This window comes from Castor canadensis, chromosome 17 (assembly GCF_047511655.1).
Source record: "Castor canadensis chromosome 17, mCasCan1.hap1v2, whole genome shotgun sequence".
Lineage (NCBI taxonomy): Eukaryota > Metazoa > Chordata > Mammalia > Rodentia > Castoridae > Castor > Castor canadensis.
Genome location: NC_133402.1, coordinates 40,351,349 through 40,374,307, shown reverse-complemented (window position 1 = coordinate 40,374,307; position 22,959 = coordinate 40,351,349). Strand labels below are relative to the sequence as shown.

Genomic DNA, 22,959 nt, shown 5'->3' with positions numbered 1-22,959 from the left:
CATCTCTGGAAAGGTGAATACTATGGGCAAGATACAAAGTTCTCTAAGCAAGAATTTCCTCACAGGTAAAGTGGGGATAAGTGGTATTTACTCCAGAGGGTCACTGTGAGATAATGTATGAAAAGCACTGAGCTTAGTGTACAGAACACAGTGAGCAGAAACCATAGTTGTGTAGTGGAAGAACAGAAGGATCATGAAAGAAGCAACAAGAAATAAATTATATAGTATATTTGGACAGGATAATAGAGGATTTCAAAAAACTATCTCTAAGACCAACTCAGATCCTAGGGAAAGAAAACATACTCAGTTCCAAGACAGTCGAGCAGACACATCAGTCAATGTATGATTTGGAGGCATAAAATAAGCAGAATGCCTTCCTTCACACACTTCATCTGTGCAGACATGAATGCAGTGGCATCTTGTGGACAAAGTCCTCTTGTTAATTTGACATAAGGTCAGCTCTCCATCTGCAGATGTGACAGTTTCCTTAATAATTAGTTCCCAAGCCAAAAAATACACCAAAAAATTACAGATCTTTCATCCTTTGGAGGGATTTTTAGTCTTAAATTTAGGATTCCATCATTTCTTTAAAGCAAAGCCATTACAACACATCTGATTGAAGAAGGCATGCCAACTTCATTATAGGTGATTAGTACACATCTTCTAAACACAAACTAGGATGGTTTTCTCATCTGGGCTCCTGACTGCTCCTTAGCTCTGAGTTCTTCTAGCTTCTTCTCATAGCAACTCATGAAGTAATCATCTGGTTCAATCCCTGAATTCTTCAAATTTTCCATGACCTTTTCCAGTCTGAACACCGAACGGGCTCCTTCAATCTTTCTTGTGCTCAGGTACAGAGTGAACTCCTGGAAATCCAGGAGCTTACAGGTGTCCACAGAGCATATATTCCGAATATCACTAGTTCTATCCAAGTGAGGGAAAAACACCAGACCTGACAACTTCTCCAGGTCCTGAAGGCTCACCTGGAACTCAGTTAGCTGAGGCTGGAAGCCAATGGCTTCATTGGGAACCACAAAAGCCCCCAGTGCCAATGGTTCTGTAGATTCTGGGCTTCTGCGAGCCAGGATCACTTTATAAAGGTGTGAGGGGACTGCCACATTGTCCTCACCAATCACCTAAAAACAAAGCAGCCATATTAGTCACATTAGTTTATGCTAGCAATTCCTGAGGGTTATCTTGAAAAGGTTTATTGGATTCATTTCTAAAAATGGTCTTATAAGCTACCTGACCCCATCTCAATGAATGAAAATTCAACTGCCAAAGATAATAAATGGAAATAGGGTCAAAGATATGAGTATCTAACAGGCCAATTCTGATCACATTCTTTAAAATAATGCCACCCCAAAGAGCAGGGATCACAATCTGTGCTCCACTGCAGGACAAAGGGCAAAGAGTATGAATGGGTGCTAGTTTTTTAATGGACAAGAAAGGCTGTCATTTTCTCTTCAGCTCATAACCAGAACTTCTGGTTCACATTCAAAGGTCAAAACTGCTAGCTTAGGTACTCCTAGCTCTAGAAATAAAAATACGGTCTTGATTTATCAAAGTCACTAGGGTTGGAGAAGCAGCTGGACACCACATCAACATTACCATCTTCAGTATCAACTAGACTATGGCTATTTTAAAATCAAATTAAGCAATGTAAATGCTTTTGCTCAGAGTTTTGCACACTCTTAGACTATCAAACTCAGAACTTCTGAATATTTTATCAAATTAAACTCTTTGGAAAGGTATCCATAAAAAAGAAACCAGAGTCAGGGTCAGGCTGAGAAAACAACTGGTTGCCTGTGTAGGTTGGCCATATTAATGAAATAACATTATTATGCAATCTTTTCAAATTTCCTTCCAATAGACTTAAAAGCCTCATCTGTTATCTAAAATAGAGAAGCTGAATATCCATTTACTTAATGGTCCCCAATAAAATGACATAATTCAAAACATGCTCATAGCATTTCTGCTCCTCCCAGGCCTTCCCTTGGTAAGTGTAAGTTTTCTTTCCTGATCAGATAGCTCTGCAAGCTACAGGATTCCCTGTTGGGAGCCCAAACAGGACAGAGAGATGAGAGCTACAAAAGAAGATTCTTTGTGCTTTTCACAAACTCCTACCTATATGTCCATCTACCATCCGTCACACATGGAGGTCCCATTGCATGACCAACTGCAGAGATACAGGAAAGACCCATCCATCAGAATGCTCTCTACAACCGTCTTTGAACTTATTCAAAGTGGTTAGTCGGGGTTCAGTATACAGTAAGGTTTATGAAATAACACAAAAATCATCACCTCAGAAGTCATTTATAGGGAAGAGGGAGCATGAGGAAGAATGATGGAGGGAGTGAAGCTAACTAAGATACATTGTAAAACAAATAAATAAAAAAGTAAGCACACGTGAAAATGTTACAGTGAAACCCCTCTGTACAACTAATATATGCTAATAAAAAATTTTTTTAAATTAAAAGTCACTGGGAACATAAGCATACTTATCAAAGCAAAATATACTGAACGTAAACTGTTTGGAGGCTCACAACTAGCCCACAGACAACAAACAGATGCTAACTGAACAAGGCTCTGACGCCCTGAGCCTGGTATTGCTATAAACACAGAAAGGAGTGAGCTTTCCAGTAAACACAGCTAGCCTGGTCTTGAGCAGCTTAGCATCTAGAGAGGAGCCTGTATCCACAACTTCCCCTGAAGGCAGAATGCGGTTAGATGCCAATACAGACCACAAATAGCAGCACTAAGGGGGTTCAAGGAAAGATGGGGAACAAGAACTGAGACCACAGCTATAGTTAAGCCACAGTCTATAAGGGGAAATCGAAATAGGCTTCAAGTGTTCCAGGTGGTAGTTGGGGACTGAACAGCTAAGAAAATTCTTGGTGCCACCTGGTGGGCTTGCCACATCACTGCACACACATCTTAGACTAAGTATTAAGAAGCCTTCGGCACAATTCATTTTTTTTCTATCCTGGATGGCAATTTTAAAACAACAAAAAAACTGGTTATGACCACTTGGCTGACAACCAGAGCTTGTAATTACACTCATTAAATCCCAACCAAAGGTAAAGAAGTTTGACATTTTAGATTCCACAGCTTTACTTCATGGAAATGTACCACTTGTATAGATTTTTAAAAACTACCTTCACTACTACTGTTTCTTCCCTCTGTCCCTCCCTCCCTCCTTTACTTCCTTCTTTTTTATAAAATAACTTTTTTTCCTTCTTCTTTTTAAAAATAACTTTTTAAATAATGTTTCAAGGCAGAGTAAAATACCACCTCTAGAAATAAGTGAAAAAATGAAAACCACTCACTATCTCTTCTGTGATTTAGTCTACTTTGTTCTCAGGAAACAAACATCCTTAACCAGTCCTACTTGGAAATTCAGAAAACCCATTGTTTCTTCCTTAAATTTAAGACTTAACTAAAATTAATCTGGGCTGGGAAGCTCAAGTAACAACTATGTAGCTCATTCTTACCTAGCATGCAAAAGGCCTTGAGTTCAGTACCACAAAAACCAAAAACCGAAAAAAAAGCCCTTGAAGTATTTTAGGGATATCCTCCTGTAGAAAACTCAACCTGCCTATTAAATTTTTCCTATTTTGGGAAAATTGGAAGGCTTCTAGAAAATGTTCCTAAGACACTATGCAACTACTGGAGCAAAAAGGTTCAGAGAGCTGGAAATCCAGAGAGCTGGGCAAGCCCTGGCTTTACTACCAAGCTGCAAGTCATACTCACAGGTCTCTTATTTCTTCACCTATAAAAGAGGTAACAGCAATACCTATACTGCCTACCTCACAAAATTGTTATGAAAACACACTGACATGTTAAAAAACATTCAAAATCTCCAAGTCCTATGTAAAAAGCTACTTTTGTAGCAGGTGTCATTCAAAAGATAGGACACCAACTGAGAAAAAAAAAAACCTATGTTTTACACAAGGATAGTGGGAAAACATGGGGATCAAGCAAGATTAGACCACTTGAAAGTCAACAGTGAATTTCAGGGAAGAAATCAATTGAGCACAAATGACACCCAAACAAAGGACTTCTTAGGGCTTAACATGAACCAACTCTTTAGTATCAGTAAATCAGCAATGAACCTTTTCATGTAAGATTTAGGTATAAAAATACGCCACAAAGGAAACCTTTGCTGCTATTAAATTACCCAAGAACACCACACACTTGTGATGATTAACAAAAATTGGCAATCAACTGTTAAAAGTGATTAGAAATACAATACATGTAACAACCATGAGCTGGGACCATTTGCGTCCTGAAGTTAGTTTTCCTACATGCTGGCCTGAGCTTGTTTTCTTCCTTCCAAGAGACAGAAATAACAATTTATTCCCCACTATCACCGCAAACCCTGCCCTCATCCCCAGAAGAAGTTGGCAACAAACAATAACCCAGGCTATGCCTTTTTTTTTTTGGCAGTACTGGGGTTTGAACTCAGGGCCTCACACTTGCTGAGCATGCACTCTACCACTTGAGTCACTGCCAGCCCTTTTTTGTGTTGGGTATTTTCGAGATAGGGTCTCGAGAACTATTTGCTGGGGACTGGATTCAAACAACAATCCTCCTGATCTCTGCCTCCTGAGTAGGCAGGATTACAGGTGTGAGTCACCAGCACCCAGCTGCCTGCTATTTTTTTTTTCCAAACATTGTATGCACATATGAGCTGCCTGCTATTTTTAATGTCATGTGTACAGTTACTGTGCCTTAGGTAAAATATTAAGCAGCATCTTGAGGGGAAAAAAAAGTATGCACATGCTAGAATCAGATAGATATATTTGGTATCCTTCACTGTATTTGTACAAAAAAAGAAATTCCAGGGCTAGGGCTGTGTCTAAAGTGATCGAGTACCTGCCTAGCAAGTGCAAAGCCCTGATTTCAAACATAAGTACCAAAAAAAAAAAAAAAAAAGAGAAGACATTCCAAAAATAAAAGTAAAACTGCCGTGACATATCAAGAGGCTAAAAAGTCATGCCAATCAAGTGAAAAAAGAAACCATGTAGTTTGATAAATAAGGAATCAATACCTAAGGCGACAGAAGGAACAAGAAAAGTGAGGGAGGCCAGACAGGGTAGCTTACATCTGCAATCCCAGCTACCTGGGAGGTGGAGATTAAGAGGATCACAGTTCACAACTAGCCCAGGCAGAAAGTCAATGAGACCCCAATCTCAATCAATAAGCATAAAGTGGTGGTGCGTGCCTGTTACCCAAACTACATGGGAGCATCAGTGTCCAGGTCAGACCTGAACAAAAATGCAAAATCCAATCTTTAAAAAAAAAAAAGGCCACAGGGCTCGAGGTATGGCTCAAATAAATAGTACGGTGCCTGTCTAACAAGGGTATCAAACTCCAGTAGCACAAAAACAAAACAAAAAAACCCCAGAACCGCAAAACTCTTTTCAAGAAAGAAAAAGAAGAGAAGAAAAGAGAAAAAAGGAAAGAAAAGCAAGCAAGCAAGCAAAGCAAGCCAGCCAAGGAAGTGCAGGGGTATAGCTAAGGTAGTAGAGTGCTTGCCAAGGCCCTGAGATCAAACCCCAGTATGATTCACCTCCCCCCTTCCAAAAAAAAACCAGAAGAAGAAAAATGAAGGAGACCCAGATGGGAGAAAGTTCAGGTTAGTCACCCTTGTGCTACTTGAAAAGTCCAGTGGATGCTAGTGAAGCAGTTCAAACAAGGAAAACATTGCTCCCATACTGGGGCATCTGTTCCTGACATGGGGTGACAGCCGCCTTGGTACAATATAGCAAAACAAGCACCATCTTCCCAGACTACCCACTGTCCTTAAAGGGTTAGAGTGATGGTAAGGAGATAACCAGTAAAGTAACTTATTTTTCAACTAAAACAAATAGATATGGAAAGAAGCAAAAGCTTTCTCTCAAGATAAAACAAGATACTTTATCCCACAACTTGATGCCTCACGATTCCAGGGGCATGTTTTCAATTTCCTCCCCCTCCAAGAGTAGCTGGTGGAAATCTGGAAAGCGCTGTTTGTAGGAGGAGGACACACATTGTTAAATACTGCTAATGTTACCACCATCACTGAGTTGTAAAATCTGCAGCTCACTTTCTTGTCTGGTCATTTATAACGTCCAAGCCAGAATCTTCATGTATGTTTCACTTGTCTGGAATCAAGCTCTTCTTGGAATAGGCACATCAGAGAAAGCACATGGATGACCTCAGCTATAATAAAGGGGGTGATTCTGATTAGAGCTGTCAGATGACTCACTTCTGATAAAATCACTGCTACTTATCTTCCCTTAGGCTCACATTTACTCAAGTTCTACCATGCTGTGATCCCCACCTACATATTCTAACAGACATTTCTGCCTGGCTGTAAGGACCCCTCCTCTTGGCCCATTTTCTGTTTTTTTTTGTTTTGCATGCTAGCAAATATTACTTGTAACTGCTCTCTATCCACACCATCAAAAATTTTATTACCTGCTGACCTTAAACTTCTGAAAGGAACAGCACAGCAATCCCTTGACCACAGACTTGTGAAAGCCTCAAAGAACAACGCTATGAATGACTGGCAATTGTCATAAAGTCAGACAGACCCATGTTTAGATCTCCCCTTTCACAAACTAGTTATATGACTTGGACTTGACCCTTCTAGCCTTCAATTTCCTTGTCTATAAGAAACAATAGTTGCTACTTTGTTTTAAGGGTGTAGTGAGAACTGAATGACACAGCTTATATAAAGCTACTTCCATACTGTCTGGTACACATGGTCCTTAATAAGTGCTTTACTTCCTCCAAAACATAAACACATAAATGATTTGTTGCCTTAATAGACAACTGAATAAATACCACCTTTTCCATCAGGCACATTCTCCTAAAGTAAGGTTCAGGTGACAGCTGTAAACAAGCAGTAAATATTAAATGGATAAGTGAAAAAACAAAACCAATTCCAAGCATTCTAAACTGCCGTGTAGAACTGCAAAGCAGTCTCTTGGAGACAAGAATTCACAATTCAAATTATTTTTTCCTTGAGAGAAACAGACTGCTCTCCAGGGCTGTGCAATGCTGTGTCACCTTTCTCAACATCACTAAAGGACATCACTTTATACACATTTGTTTCATTCTGAATTGCTACTTTTCAAAAGCTCTGCTTACTAGAGAATAGCTTAATTTTTTAGCTGGGCATTCAAGATTTCTGCCACCAAGCCAAGCTTTCATTTTGTCTCCTTCCTGATGTTCTTACTCTTCTAACTTACTGCACATACCCTACCTCTTCCTGTCTCCTCCCTTGTCCAACCTTCCCTCTCGTGTGTTTTCCTTAACAAAATTCTCCCCAAGTCTACACGTGTATAAGTTGTGTGCACATATATACAAATTTTTTATCCAATTAAATTCTTCAAAATGATAAAAATTTCAAGACAATTTTTCCAATTTAATTACTAATAGACCATATTTTGCTCTCATGCTGATATACTAAAGATTTTTTGGTTTAAAATTCTACTTGAAGTCAAGTTGGATCTAAAACATAATGCCAACTCTAACAAAAGCTGTTTTATTATCAAGAAATTTGTTAGTGAAAAATATAAATATATTAAAGTAAAAGTCACTTTGATATGCCTCTGAGAAAGATAAAAACTAGATGACTCTCCAGGGATATGGGTTCTTGTCAACATTCAACATTATACACACATAACAGACACAACAGTTATATACCTTCTTAGTGATCAGGGTATATATACCCACTTCCCAAAAACTGCAGGAACACAAAAGATGGGAAAGAAATGCCTAACAGTGAGCCAGTAAAGGTAAAAGAATTTATGTACTATGCTCTTTGGGGCTCTCTCCACCCACTGTAAAGGGCTAAAAATAAATGTGAACACACATTCAAGCCAAATAGCAGAGCAAACACTCAAGAATCAACTTGTCATCCAGATCTTGGTTTCTAATTATCGATCCCCACTAAAAGGAACAAGGGCTCCTTGGAGAAATGGCTGATGCCAGAGTTTGGCCAAGATGAGCCTGAAACACAGCCTTATGCCAGAAAGTAGGAAATCAAAAAAAAAAAAAAAAAAAAAAAAAAGATGAGGCAAAAGAACAGAGGCAACAACAAGAAGGGGCTCCCACTGGCCAAATCTGGTACCCTCAGCATCAAAATGAATGCTCATAGCACATCCATCAGAATAGGGCTGGGGATGGAGTTCAGTGGTTTAGTGTCTGCTTAGCACACATGAAGGCCTGGGTTCTACCCCAGAACCACAGAAACAACAAACAAAACACCTCATGGAATATATACTAATAATTCATGTATCCACACTTATAACAAAGTAGAAGGAAAAATTCCTTCTAACAGTGGGACATCAACTAATAAATGCAGAACAAATAAGAATTTAAAAAATCATCATTTAGCAAGTATCATGGTAACAACTAATTCATGTAAGACTCATCAATGGACAATGAAATGAAATATGTTATACTCTTATATGTTGACTTTCATGAGTTATTATTCTATGGTTATGTGAAAGAATGGACTACTTAGGAGCAAAGGGACAAGATATCTGCAACCAACTCTCAAATGGCTCAGAAAACTGAAAAAAAAAAGGTGTAATTCATTATCTATATGGGGAGAGGGTACGAACGCAACTAGTTGATCTGTAAAGATACAGGAGAGCACTTTGTATTATTCTAACATTTCCATATATGAAATTATTTCCAAATAAAATGTTAAGAAATATTAACTTGCTTTGCAAAAAAACTAATAAATATTAAGTTTCCAGTTCAAGAAGGCACCCCGAGTACAGGTTTTTCTCATCCCTCTTTCCCACTTAGAATACATAATATACATACACACATGCTCACACACACATAATGGCATAAAAGAAACTTAAAAGAGAACACACTCATGAGAGCCCTAAGAATAGAAGAGAAGGACATTAATGGACTAAGAAACACTTCAAACTCCTGGAAGAAATATGGGATTAGCACAATGAAATCCTCTCATATTAAAAATGTATACGAAATCAAAAATAAAATTTAAAAAAGATGAAAGACGAATGTAATAATACTGTTGGGTAAAAGAGGAAGGAACCAGTAAGTAGTGTTCCAGTGAGTAAAGGGTGTCAAAATCAAGGTGTGTCACTGTAAAATCCATCTCAGAATGTTTGTGCAACAAAAGCAACAGCTTTTGTTCTGGTTCCAGGATGAAGTTAGAAAAATAATTTCTACAGTAAGGATTCTCAAATCTGCTGGTGTACATAAAACAGCTCTAAAAAACTTGTCACACATGCAGGTTCCTGAGCCCCATTACCAGAGTCTTAGGACATTTTTTAGACAAGGAAGGACTCAGAAATCTGTTTAGCAACCAGTGACTCTTCCAGAAAGAAAATTGAGGATGTACTCCAATACGACAAAACGAAGAATGTAAGAAAAATGTGTAAAAAGAGTTTAAGATAAAGTGGACCTGAGGTAGGAATAATGTAAACAAAAAGAATGACAGAAATAAAAATGACTTATAACTAAGACAGGGTGGACCCAGTAGCTCATGCCTGTAAGTCCAGCTACTCAGGAGGTGGAGACAGAGAGGATATCAGTTCAAAACCAGCTTGGGAAAAAACTTAGTGAGACCCCATCACAACAACAGAAGCTGGGTATAGTGACACATGCCTGTCCTAGGCAGGGAAGCATTACGTAGGAGGATTGTGGTCCAGGCAGGTTCAGACAAAACTGCAAGGCCTTATCTCAAAAATAACCAAAGCAAAAAGGGTTGGGTGGGGGGCATGGCTTAAGTGGTAGAGTGCCTGCCTAATAAGTGTGAGGCCCTAATTCAAACCCAAGTATCACTGTCAAAAAACAAAAAACTCCTAAGACTGAATTTGCCTATGGTCAATTCTCAACTGATCATTCCCTCCTTGAAATGCCATCCTCTCTGGGCTTAAGTGGTTTTTCTACTACTTTAAAGGCTGCTGTACTCTTTTTTTTTTTTTTTTTTGCAGTACTAGGGTCTGAGCTTAGGGCCTTGCTTGCTAGGCAGGCACTCTATCACTTGAGCCACATTTCAATTTCCAGCCCAATCTTCCTCGCTGACCTCTAATGTCTGAGTGCTCTCTCTTATCCATACTCACTTATGGTCTCTTCCTAGCTTTAAACACTAACTGTACTGATCACTTCCAAGCCAATCTCCACTCCCAACCTCTCCTCTGAGATCCACGCTCACATCCTGTCTACACAGTATCTCCATCTGAACATCAAATAATCTCAAATTTACACAGCCGAAACAGAACCCCCAATTTCTACCCTCCAACCTTGCTCCTCTCTGGCTTTCATCACCTCAGACTAAAAATGTGTTGTCCTTTACTTTTTTAAAATACACCACCACCACCTCAGTCAAGTTATTATTTCTCTCTTAAGAGACTCCACTAGCCTCTTAACTGGTCCCCCCATTCCACCTATTTTATTGTTCACAAACAGCCAGAGTAGACTTTAAAAATATAAACAAGTTTATACCATTATCCTGACCAAAACCCTGTAACAGCATCACATCTCACTCAATATAATCCAGACTTCTCCCCACTGCATCCCTGATTCACTTCCTTCTCCTCAATGCCAACTCAGCTCTAGTCACATTGAGCAGAACACTGCTCCCTGAACATACCAAGTTCAGTCTCACCCTTCTGTCTTTGCACATGCTGTTTCTTCTAGCTGGCAAACTTTTTATATAGCTTACTCCCTCACTTCACTTAGGATTCTGTCAGCCTCACTTTCCCTGATTGACCTATACTGTCTATCTTTCTCACCCCCACTGTAATTCTTTATCATTCTTTGCTTTTTTATTAAGATTTTGTTTGCTGTGTATCTCCTCCACTGTAAACAACAGGAGCTCTCTGCAGGCATACTTTGCCTGCCTTCTTTATTGCTGATGAGGCACCCACTGCAGCACCAGGTACACAGTAGAAACTTAATAAAAATTTACTGAATCGTTGAGTAGTGGTATATACCTATAGTCCCAGCTACTAGGAAGGCTAAGGTAGGATTACTTAAACCCAGGAGTTTGAGACCAACCTGGGCAACAAAGTGAGATGCTGTTTTAATCAATCAGTCTTCTTGAATAAAAAAAGGGAGGGAAGAACAAAACAGAAAGTCAGAAGGCTTCAAGAATGATGTCTTCAAAAGGCAACTCACTTACCTTTGAAAAAAAGTATAGGGTAAAATGATCTGAATCTTCTGAATTAGAAAGTAAAAGCATATTATATTTTTATAATACACTGCCACCTTTACCTTCCACTTCAGTTTTTCTGCTGCATGTTATAAGACTTATCTCCCAAGTAGCACAGACTTAATGTTTCAGAATTGTATCTACTTCATTACAGATCCAAACATACTACTTACATATTTGTAACACCATAAACGCTGAGGTTTTTTATTTTCAATAGATTTAGGATTACAAACTCAAGGAGCAACAAAGGCTAGTCAGTAATGTAAATGAATGAAATGGGTAAGTGAAGCACTAAGATGAATTAAAGAACACTAGCTGATATGCTCATGTAGTGAACTAGTGTATACGGGAATATATCCCACTATGATTGATCCATCTGATTTTAAAGAAAACATAAAATCTGGATTTATATAAGACCTCCCAATTATTAAACATCATCAAATAATTCACAAACAGCGCACTGTGTAAGCTAAATAAAATATTTCTATGGGCTGGACATTGCACAGGAGGTCTTGGTGAAGTTTAAAACTGTACTTTAGCCGTCATGATTGCAAGACATATAAATAACCACCAGAAGAACCAGAAAACTGGACAGTGGAGTGACATCCCAAGAAAGAGACTACCTTTTCATCTTATATTTTCTGTACTGTTTGGATTCCATTACGTCATACACTTTTACATTCATATGTTAAGATTTACCATTTTTACTATTATACACATATAGTTCCATAAAAATAAAATTTTAAAGCTTAAATTTAAGGTTCATTGAAAAAGTCTGGAGCTAGGCGCCTGTGGCTTACACCTGTAATCTTTGCTACGTGGTAGGCTGAGATTGGGAGAATCACAGTTCAAACCCAGCCTAGGGAGATAGTTCATGAGCTCTATACTAACCCGTAAGACCAAAGTAACCAGAGCAAAATGGACTGGAGGTTTGGTTCAAGCAGTAGAGTGCCTGGTTTGCAATCACAAAGCTCTGAGTTCAAACTCCAGTCCAAATAGAAATAATTTGGCAATTATAATGGAAAAAAATATCAAGACTTAACCAATATTCAATGTAGGTGTCTAATTTTAGAAGACCACAAAAGTTGTACTTTAAAATTAATAGAAAGGCATCTGATTTCTGAGGTTCTGTGGACAAGGAAGAAAAAAAGAAAAAAAGAAAAAAAAAAAAAACACCTTAGACATTACAAGTTTAGTTGCCTGTGGTGGCACATACTTGTAACCCCAACACTCCAGAGGCTAAAGTAGAAGGATCAAAAGTTTGACATTAGCCTGGGCTACACGAGTTTGAGGACAGCTTAAGCTACATAATAGCAAGAACCTGACTCAAAAAAAAGAAAAAAGAAAGGAAAGAAATCAAACGTTTCTGTTTTTAAAAAAGGTCCTACAAGTTAATAGAGATGGATTCAAGGACCAGAATCTGAAAGAAAACAAAGATCTAAAACAAAAAACAAGACTATTACTCAAAGTATGCTTCTGACTGACCTCACCTTTAATCACTTTACACACTAAACAGGATGGTGAAAAATGATAGGTCTTTTCTGAAACTCTTCATGGTTACTCATGTGCTCGAATGTCATTCATGATAAAACTATTTAAGAGAACCAAGTCTACAAACAGTTTTATATGTCCACATATTTTGTTTTTGTGACTCTTTAGTCTCCATTAATTGGGAACAATTAGTTTCTCGGCCTTTGTTTTTTTATGACACTATCCCTTTCGTGAAGCATACGACGTGTTTTATAGAATGTCCCTTGACTGGGGTTTGCCTGATAGCTCAACATGATGGGATTCAGTACTATGCTTTTTTGGCAGAAATATCACAGAAGTGGCATTTTATCCTTCTCACTGCATCACACCAGGAAGGACAGACAGCCTATGGGTAAGTCCCATTATTAGCAATATTAACTTCGATCATTTGGTTAAGAAGATAAAAGTTACTACCTCACACCTATGTGATTAATAACGGAGGGGTGATACTTGAAAACTTCCATCCACTAGTTTTAGCATCCACTGATGATTTCTGCCTAAATCACTTGTCACTGTGAAAGCTGCAGTGATTTTTACAGCTCTTTCATTCTTGCATATTTATTAGCACTAAAGGAAGCAGAAATTTTTCTTTATACGCCATATATTTACTTACTAAGAGCATAGATTGTTACTCAACTCAATAGGTTTATAATCCATTTTATTTTGATATTCAAATAGTCAGCTCCCTTAAGCTGATTTCTATGTCCTTCTGAAGGACCCACCATTTGTCTGAGTACTTCCTTACTTTTTGGCACAGAATGTTCCATTTTGTGTTTTCCCTGTACCAGCCCTGGAATCAGTCATTTCTCTAAATGCTGGGTCCTTCAGCAGGAGATGATTTTTAGAAACTACAATCTGCTCTCAAGATACACTCTTGGCAAACAGTATATCACTGCTTTTTGTAAGTTGTATTTTCCAAAATTATATCCAACATAACAACACATTTCCTACTACAGCATGAGTAACACATAGGTAACCGAAACAAACATCCACACAAAGCACTGTGTACAATGTGTAGCACAATTGATTAATTTTTCCTTTTATACTCTGTAAATTTTTCTTCTACTAAAGAGGAAAATTTCAATTTTTTGAAAAAAAAAAACACATAAACTGTAACTTGATTTCAGATTTGGGAGTCAAAGCTAAAAGAACCTCTTCTAGTGATAAAAGTAAGAAGACTTAACAAAGCCCAAGAATAATTAATATGTGGGAATTAAGAGACTACAGAGAGCTTTAAGTCTTTTTTTGTCCTACCATTATAAAAAAAATACTAAAATCAGAGTTGATCAGAGGAAAGAAATTAGTAGGAGAGGAGAGAACTTATTTTAAAATACTAATTCCTTTGCTCTCCTTCATCCCCAAGAATTACTGGAATTCTGAGGGCATGACAGTCCTTAACACAACTTTTTTTTTTTACCATTTCCGCCCAAAAAATACAGTAGGTGAATCAGTAATTTCATGTGAGAAGGAAGTGGGTCATCTCAAGGGCATGTGCATGTTGGATGCTTGCACATCACTGCACATTAGGGTCAGGCAGGCAGATCACAAGCAAGTCAAGTGCAGAGTACGCTCCAGTGTTTGTCTTCCTGTATCTGTTGGTTTGTTTCTTAAGACTTTCTCAATCATTTAACCTAATCAGCATTTATTACTTATCTATTTTACTGAGCTAGGTGTTCCCAAGTACCCCTCTTCTCCCACTAGCAAGTCCATTACTCTTGCTTTTACTTACTCTAGAATGTCTACTTCCTCAGTCCACCTCATTACCTACCTTGTGGACCTTACAGTATATGCATCACTTCAGCTACCCTCTTGGCAGAAACCTCAGGACAGTTCTCCATGATGAGAGTCAGTGTCACACTTTTTTGGTAAAACACTTGACCCTTCAGATGCCACCCTATAAACTGCCCAAGAATCCCCCAGCAACAATGGAAACTCTAACACCATTAATTATACCATCTCATACCTTTAATCTCTCTTTGCTTCAGTGTATAAAGGCATTCTTCCACATTAAAAAAAAAAAAAAAAAAAGATTTCATCTGTAAAAAAAAATCCAAACTTCTAGCCAGGCATAGTGATACACACCTATAATCCCAGCACACTCAGGAAACTGAGATAGGAGAATCTTGAGTTTAAGGCCAGCCTGGGATACATAGCAAGATTCTATCTCAACAAAGAAGAAAGAAAGAAAAAAAAAAAAACTAATACAAAAACTCTAATTTCTAAAAGAAAAGCTTTTCTTCTCATTTATTCAACTCACTGCAATCTGGTTGTTAATTTGGAATTTTCCTTCCTCCTCACCCAAAAAAGCTATTATGGTTACTCTTTTCTCTATTCCTCTACTCTTCCTCACTACAACTGCCTGAATTCAGCCCCTCATCTGTTCTTGTATGGATTCCTTGCCTCTAACCTCTCCATCAATCCTTTCTCATCTACCGCTCCACAGTGCCACCAGAATATTCCCTGTAAAACTCACAACAATTCACATGTTCCAAGATTAAAACAAATAGAGCATCACACTGCCTACATACTAAAACTCAAGTTTTCATCACAGAATACAAGTCACCTATTACCTGGCCCATCCGCTTTGTAGAAATCCATCTCCCCATTGGGCTATCTATACTTTTTCGTACTATAATCTTCACTGTCTATGAACATAAATCCAAGAACCAAAATGTTGATCACAAATGTCCTATGCTTCTATTGTTCCATCTTCTGAAGTTCCTATGCTCTCCTCCTACTCATCTGTCAAGATCCAGCTTAAATATCTCTTCTTCTGCTAAGTGTTCCAGACCCACAAGTAGCTTGCCAGTCTTTCTGTCACAGCATTTCATGTACGTGCTAATCTCTACTATAGCAGATTACACTTTACTGCAGTTTACTGTCGATGTTTCTCTTCCTTCCTAAACTGTGAACTCCTTGAAGTCAATGGCTGCTTTTTATTCATCACTATATCCTCTATTCCTAAAACTCTAATAGAGGTTCAGTAAATACTGCTGAATAAATGAAATTCAAAAGCAGAACACAGAATGAGATTATAATTTCAAACAAATAATGGTAAGTCTAAATGTCACAAGTCCCTACCTGGTAACTAACTGTTTTCTTTCCATCACTTCTAGTCTGAGGTAAGGTCAAAGGTCCAGATACTACCCAAACATCTTCAAATCTTTCTGTCAGCTCACGGCAATACATTTCTATTCTGAAAAGCAAACCAAAAAGATGTGTATTTTCATAGATGCATGTATAGGAAAGACATCAAGAATATTTTTGCAGTTAAGAAATTAACTTAAATGAGTACATGGCATAAAAACACTATAAGCATGTAAGAAATGATCTTCCCAAAGTTTTTGGCAAAAAATAAATAAAAATCACACACAATCAACAACTGGAAGAGAGGCTGAGGCAAAAGAATCAGGAGTTTGAAGCTAGCCTGGGCTACATAGTAAGACCTTGTCAAAAATGAGAGAGAGAGAAAGAAAACAAAGAGAGAGAAAGAGAGGGAAGGAGGGAAGGAGGGAGGAAGGGAGGAAGGAAGGAAGGAAGGAAGGAAGGAAGGAAGGAAGGAAGGAAATAGCTCAGTGGTAGAGTACCTGCCCAGCCTACACAAGGCCCTGGGTTCAATTTCAGCACCACAAAAAATAATCTATACAACAGTCTATACAGTACTATACAATAGTCTAGTACTATACAATATTCTCCAATTTTTTTTTCTTTAGCAGTACTGGGGACTGAACTCAGAACTTCGCCCTTGTAAGGCAAGCACTCTACCACTTGAAACATGCTTCCAGTCCTATTGCTTTTCAGATAGTGTTTCATGCTAACTCTGCCCAGGCTGGCCGCAAACTGTGTCCTTCGGCCTCTACCTCCTGTGTAGCTGGGATTATAGGCTTACATCACCACACCCAGCTTCAAACAATATTTTTCAAGAATCATGTGTCATTCCAACAAGCTGATATAACTTATTTAACCACTGGATTCATCTTAGCATTTCTTATAAAATGCAATATTATATTCATTCTGCAATGGCTAGAATTACTGAGTAAATATTTTATTGACTACTGCTTATATGTAAAACTTATACTGAATATTTTTAATATTGTCTAAGCTTCAAAATACAGAACGGAAATTTCACAATAACCTTTATGACATGAATTGTCATTAAAAACTGCTATTCCTGTTGATATCTCAATATTTAGGAATAAGTATCTTTTCAACTCTTAACTTTTTCAAAAACAGAGATCCCTTTTGGGGGTACTCACATAGCTAGGCACAAATTGTTAGGTATTCTGGAGTATTTAGGGAAGGCAAATAAAAAAAAGAACATTTTTTTCAAATTTAGAAGACAAAATGGCACTTGGAAGAGACCTCTACATGATAAATAATACTTGTCATAATTACTCAAATTCCTATCTAAAATATAAAATCAAATTATATAGCATTACATTCTCAATTACAAGGCAAAGTTTTACTTTCATAAATTTATCTCTTGGGAAAAGAAAATGTTAAATGCTTTAATAGGTGTACAGTCAGCAAACTCTACAGGACAAACACCCCACATCATCAACAAATAATTTGCAAGTAAAAAAAGCAGAAAATCCTATAGATTAAAAGAAACTAAAGAGATGTATTAACCAAATCTAAGTGCAGATCTTGTCTGAATCCTGACTCAAACCAACCAATCAAAAGGATAGAAAAAAAACCCCAAAAAACAAAGCCAACCGGAATTTAGTGTAAGAAATTACCACTAAATTTGGGGGAGGTGATAATAGTAGTACTATGGGTTAAATTTTAAGAGAATCTTTTTTTTCTAAAAAAAATTGATAATAATATCTGCGATCTCTGGGTGAAAGTGAAGGCATGTAGATGAAACAAATGTAAACATGACTGGTAACTGCTGAAGTCTTTTAAGTATGCGATGTTCTCTTAATTTTTCTTTTTCTTTTTTTTGTAGTGCTGGGAATGGAACTCAAAGTCTCCAGCACACTAGGCAAGTGCTCTCTGACTGGAATACAAAACCCTAGCCCTCTCCTAATTATTATAAACCATAAAGTATTATATGAAGAAGACACAATAGCCTAAAACAACCTGATTTTATCAGTGCTAGTCTTAGATGCTTGATGAGACCACCTGACAGAATTTTGTTGACAGCATCTGAAAAGGGCAGAAGACACAGAAGATTTTATACGTGGGTTCTATCAAAAACTGGTTAATAGTTATGTTGAACTGTACCAAAACTTTTTCTTCAAAAGCTCAGGAAGAAACCTGGTGTGCTTCTGCATACCTATAATCCCATTACTCAAGAGGATGGGGCAGGAGGATCAAGTTCAAGGCCAGGCTGTGCTACATAGCAAGACAGTCTCCAAACAAACAAAACAACACAACACAGGAACATGAGAATACAAGAAAAAAAAAAGTCACACTAAAAAAAAGATGTTACTGCATCAGTTATTAAAGGGAGTATTATTTTCAATAGTTTCTTTCTTCTTCTGAACAGTGGCAAACATATCAAAAAGGCAGACTGTAATTTGAAGTCTATTCTCTCACAGAAGACCATACTCCCAAAATAAAGCAAAGAAAATGGCCCAAAGTACCTATGATAGCTTCTGAGAAACAGAGACAGCTGCCACACACTAGTACATCATTTATCTTCCAACAGTGTATTTAAAAAACCCTCACACCTTACCTATTCCAATATCCAGAATTATTATCAAAATTCTGAGGCACAATATTAGAAAGGTAGAAGGTTTCAGCCATGGCTTTCTGTGGAAAAATAAATAAATAACAATAGTAACTTACACTGAAATGCCTTCCCCTTTAAGGTATTTTAAAAACAGATGGAGAAAATCAGCCATGAGTGACTATAACACTTGAATAAATAAAACCATCGGTATTCCAGTACAGAAAGCTCTATAATGATTATTCAAAAAAATGACTATAACAAAGTAAGCAGTTTGGTGTGATTAACCTAACACTTATAAAATCTAATCATAAAATCTAAAATAGTGTAAACTCCAAAGACTAAAAGTTTCTGACATACTGGTTTTAAGCTTTCTGGAAATTTGCCAACAAAGGTAAACTTTCAGGAATTTTATCCAAGAGGTACAGTACAAACAGTTCAAAAGTGGCAGAGAAAAATTCCTATTCTCGGAGTTTCTGGCCACTCACTTCACACGTCTGACCCATATATACGTTGTGTGTCTTTTTGTTGATCTATTAACAGCCAATGCCACCATTACCATCTCTTCAAGCAATGGTTCTCAATCTTGGATGCACACTGGAATAACCTACAGGGCTTAAATAATATTGATGCCTAGGTTCCATCTCCAAAGTTTCTGATTTAGTAAATCTGGGCATAAGGGCTTCTGAAAACATCCCCAGGTGATTAGAATGAGTACCCAACAAAGGCACTACTGTGATGACAATGATCATCAACAGTTCTGCTAGCAAATAAAAGACCCTCTCTCCTCTTGCCTTTTGTGGCAAGAAAATTAACCTAAATTAAAGGTGACTAAAGAGATAGGACCACACAAAATGACAGGTGATTCATAATTGGATACTGTATCCAAAAAGAAAGTTGTAAGGAACCTAAGTGGGACAACTTGGGAAATGTGAATATCAATTGTATTGTAGATAATTATACAAGCATACAAAAATACATTTGTAACATTACCTGGCATAATGGCACTCTTATCCTCATTTGTACATGATACATGCCCTGAGCAATGCAGCATAGTTCACCATCTTTTGTATTTAGGAATAAAGTGTTATGTCTGCTACCTTTTGGTCAATGGTTTTAAATATATATGTATATACATACATATATGGATATATAAAGTAAACATATCAAAATGTAATTGCTGCATTATCCTTTCAAAATTTCTGCATGTCTGCAACAAAAAATAAATAAATGAGTTGGGTTTACTGTAGCTCAGCAGTAAAGTGTTTGCCTAGCATATGTGAAGCTAAAGTTTTCATTCCCCAACACCACAAAAATTTTTTAAAAATTAAAAAAAGACAAGAAAAAAAGATGAGTAGTTTTAGTTCCCAGTGGCTTTTCAGTTTCCTTTTACATACACAGCATTTAGTTTTCCTCATTCAATCTATTTTAAAAATATTTTGTCATTCGATTTATAAGAGAGCAAAAGAGAAAGGGTGTGTGTGTGTGTGTGTGTGTGTGTGTGTGTGTGTGTGTGTGTGTGTGTGTGTGTGTGTGTGTGAAGTCAGGAAGAATAAGAAAGAATAGAAAGGTTTAAGACTTGGTTCCTTGATTTTTAATCTCTAAGTCCCATGGTACATATAACATCAATCTCACATAACCATCCCCCCCAAAAAATATGCCTACACTTGAAAACTTGTTATTTCCTGCTGGAGCCATGTGTCCTCGTGACCAGCCACTTCCAACATAGTCCTCATTGAGGGCACTGAAGGTTGGAGGGATGTTGGGATCAGGCTTGAATTTACAATGTTTTCTGTCTGCATCACCTGAAGAAAAACAAACACAAAGGTAAATTATCAGTGGGCAAATACACCTCATATTCTCTCAGCTAGGCAAACTGGTAAGTGCTAGGTGGTAGCTAACATTAGGGACAGCATGTATGCTCTGGAATAGCTCAGATACTTCATCTGGATTTCGAAAGAACTGGTCTAAGAAAGAATGCTTTTCATAGTGAAACTATCTCTTCACTATGAATTTTGATTCTGGCCTTTCTAGTTAAAGGAAGATTACCCTGGATGGCATTTAAGTAAAAACAGTGATCAATCAAATAAGAAGCTTGGCTACTGAATAAACTCATTTTTAAAAAAAGACCCCATGTATTGTGTTTTGCACAATTACATTTAAACAAGTTTATATGTACTGAAATAATGGATAAATATAGACACAAACCAATGTGTTCGCGGCAGGCACAGCATGAGAGGGTGTCCTTGGATCTTCCTTATTGCCTCTTAAGCAATGTCAAATTAAACATTTAAGATACAAGCTCCATCCAGAAAGTCCTAAAACAAAATATCTGAGGACTCTGGAAGAAATGAAATTTCAATTTTTGCTTATCTTCTTGGTATCTCCAGAATGGTTTGCCCAGGAGGACTTTAGCATATCTGAGTACTACACTTTCCACTGTCATGAGGAAGCTATCTTTAAATCAAAAAACTATGACGGCATATGGAATACACTCAGACTGTTACTCAAGTAAGTGTAAAATGGAGATCAATAAAATTACTGATTCCAATGTCCTTCCACTAAGTCAAGAAAATTTAGTTCTTTTTTTTTTTTTTGGTTTAATACATTTTATTTTATTTTTTATTTTTTTCATTTTTCTTTTATTATTCATATGTGCATACAAGGCTTGGTTCATTTCTCCCCCCTGCCCCCACCCCCTCCCTTACCACCCACTCCGCCCCCTCCCTCTCCCCCACCTCAATACCCAGCAGAAACTATTTTGCCCTTATTTCTAATTTTGTTGTAGAGAGAGTATGAGCAATAATAGGAAGGAACAAGGGTTTTTGCTGGTTGAGATAAGGATAGCTATACAGGGCATTGACTCACATTGATTTCCTGTGCGTGGGTGTTACCTTCTAGGTTAATTCTTTTTGATCTAACCTTTTCTCTAGTACCTGTTCCCCTTTTCCTATTGGCCTCAGTTGCTTTAAGGTATCTGCTTTAGTTTCTCTGCATTAAGGGCAACAAATGCTAGCTAGTTTTTTAGGTGTCTTACCTATCCTCACCCCTCCCTTGTGTGCTCTCGCTTTTATCATGTGCTCATAGTCCAATCCCCTTGTTGTGTTTGCCCTTGATCTAATGTCCACATATGAGGGAGAACATACAATTTTTGGTTTTTTGAGCCAGGCTAACCTCACTCAGAATGATGTTCTCCAATTCCATCCATTTACCAGCGAATGATAACAAGGAAATTTAGTTCTTAGAGTCCAAGCTTCACAGTAAAGTACCTAACACCTAACTTTTTAAAATCAAGAAACCTGGTGATACAAAAGAATTATCCTAAGTAAACTAAGTGTCCTTAACTTTAGAATGGCTTCCTTGTGTGCCTAGTTAATTTTGCCTGGTGCTCACTACCCTTGAAATCCTACTTGTGGGGATTCCAAAGTCCTAAGAAGATACATTCCTTCAGAAAAAGGTAAATTTACTTCTACCAGGTAGCTAGCAGTACTACCAGCAGAGGCTGCATTAAGCCAAGCAAGGTTCCCTGATCTAAACAGGCTGTATGGATTTGGGCTACAAGTCTGTACATGGTAGTCATCTGTGGCCTCTACTTCTCAGGAACAGCTTTTTATTTTCCATTTTGATGCCTCTCTGCTAGTGCCAAGACAACCTTCAGTGTACTCCCCCAAGTTAATTCTGACTCACTCTTCCCTAAAAAACTTTGGGGTTCAAAGTCAATGTGGGGAGGTCTCTTACAAGGCAACCAACCTTGGGTGAGCCTGAGTCTTTCCTTCAATCCTTTTCACCCTATAAGGCTGTGGAATCAAAGGCAAATTTACTAGGATTGCCCTTACTTCTCTGGATTTTGGCTTTGCTCCAAATATGGCCTGGCAATTTCCACTAACTTGTTAACTCTTCATTTTTAACGTGATCTTTAAAAACTTTTTATATACTGCTAATAACATTTCAGCAGGAGGGTTAGTCTGAATAACTTACTCTGTCAATACTGAATACAGAAGACCCTTTTCACCAAAGTAAAACCCAGGTTTACTGCTTCAAACTTTCAAATAATATTACTTGGCTCTATTGTATCACCTCAGAACTAACAACTCATGGGATTTATAATATAATATAGTACAGTGTATAGTCATATAGTTAATACAATATATAATATAAAATACACTGCTTTTCTTATATGCATCTAAAATAATAGGATAAAATTAGTAAAACTGAAATTCCTTGTATCTTGGGAACATTTTGTTTTTAATTTTTTAAAAAGTCATTAAGCTTGAGACTAAATCCAATGAGTTTCTCATAATGTAAACTAGATCTGGTAATCTTAATTAAGGAAGCTTCCAAGACAGAAGTCCATGAACAAATTTATGTACCTGCATACCTCTCCAGTCTCATTTCACATTATACTCTCCCTGCTCCAGCCACTCTGGCCTTCCTTTGATTCTCTAAAGGAACAAACTCTTCTCTACATTGAGGCCTTCAAGCATATACTACTCTTCCTGCCAAGAACACTCTTCTCTTAATCTCAAAGCCCACTCAACCTCTGTCTAGGGTCCATACACCC

At 37.5% G+C, this 22,959-nt stretch overlaps 1 protein-coding gene across 3 annotated transcripts in view; it reads right to left on the bottom strand.

The window, feature by feature from the left end:
- Window positions 1–213: 213 nt before the first annotated feature.
- Window positions 214–22,959, bottom strand: part of Exog (exo/endonuclease G) — a 28,919-nt gene continuing 6,173 nt past the window's right edge. For 2 of the 3 annotated variants that reach the window (XM_074059844.1, XM_020178443.2), the window contains 4 exons: window positions 20,064–20,203; window positions 18,405–18,481; window positions 15,806–15,920; window positions 214–1,136 (listed from right to left, as the gene is read on the bottom strand). In XM_074059844.1, the coding sequence (XP_073915945.1) occupies window positions 675–1,136; window positions 15,806–15,920; window positions 18,405–18,481; window positions 20,064–20,203 (794 nt within the window). In that variant the 3' untranslated portion in view covers window positions 214–674. The remainder of the gene's footprint in view (window positions 1,137–15,805; window positions 15,921–18,404; window positions 18,482–20,063; window positions 20,204–22,959) is intronic. The other variant, XM_074059845.1, reaches the window with a different exon arrangement.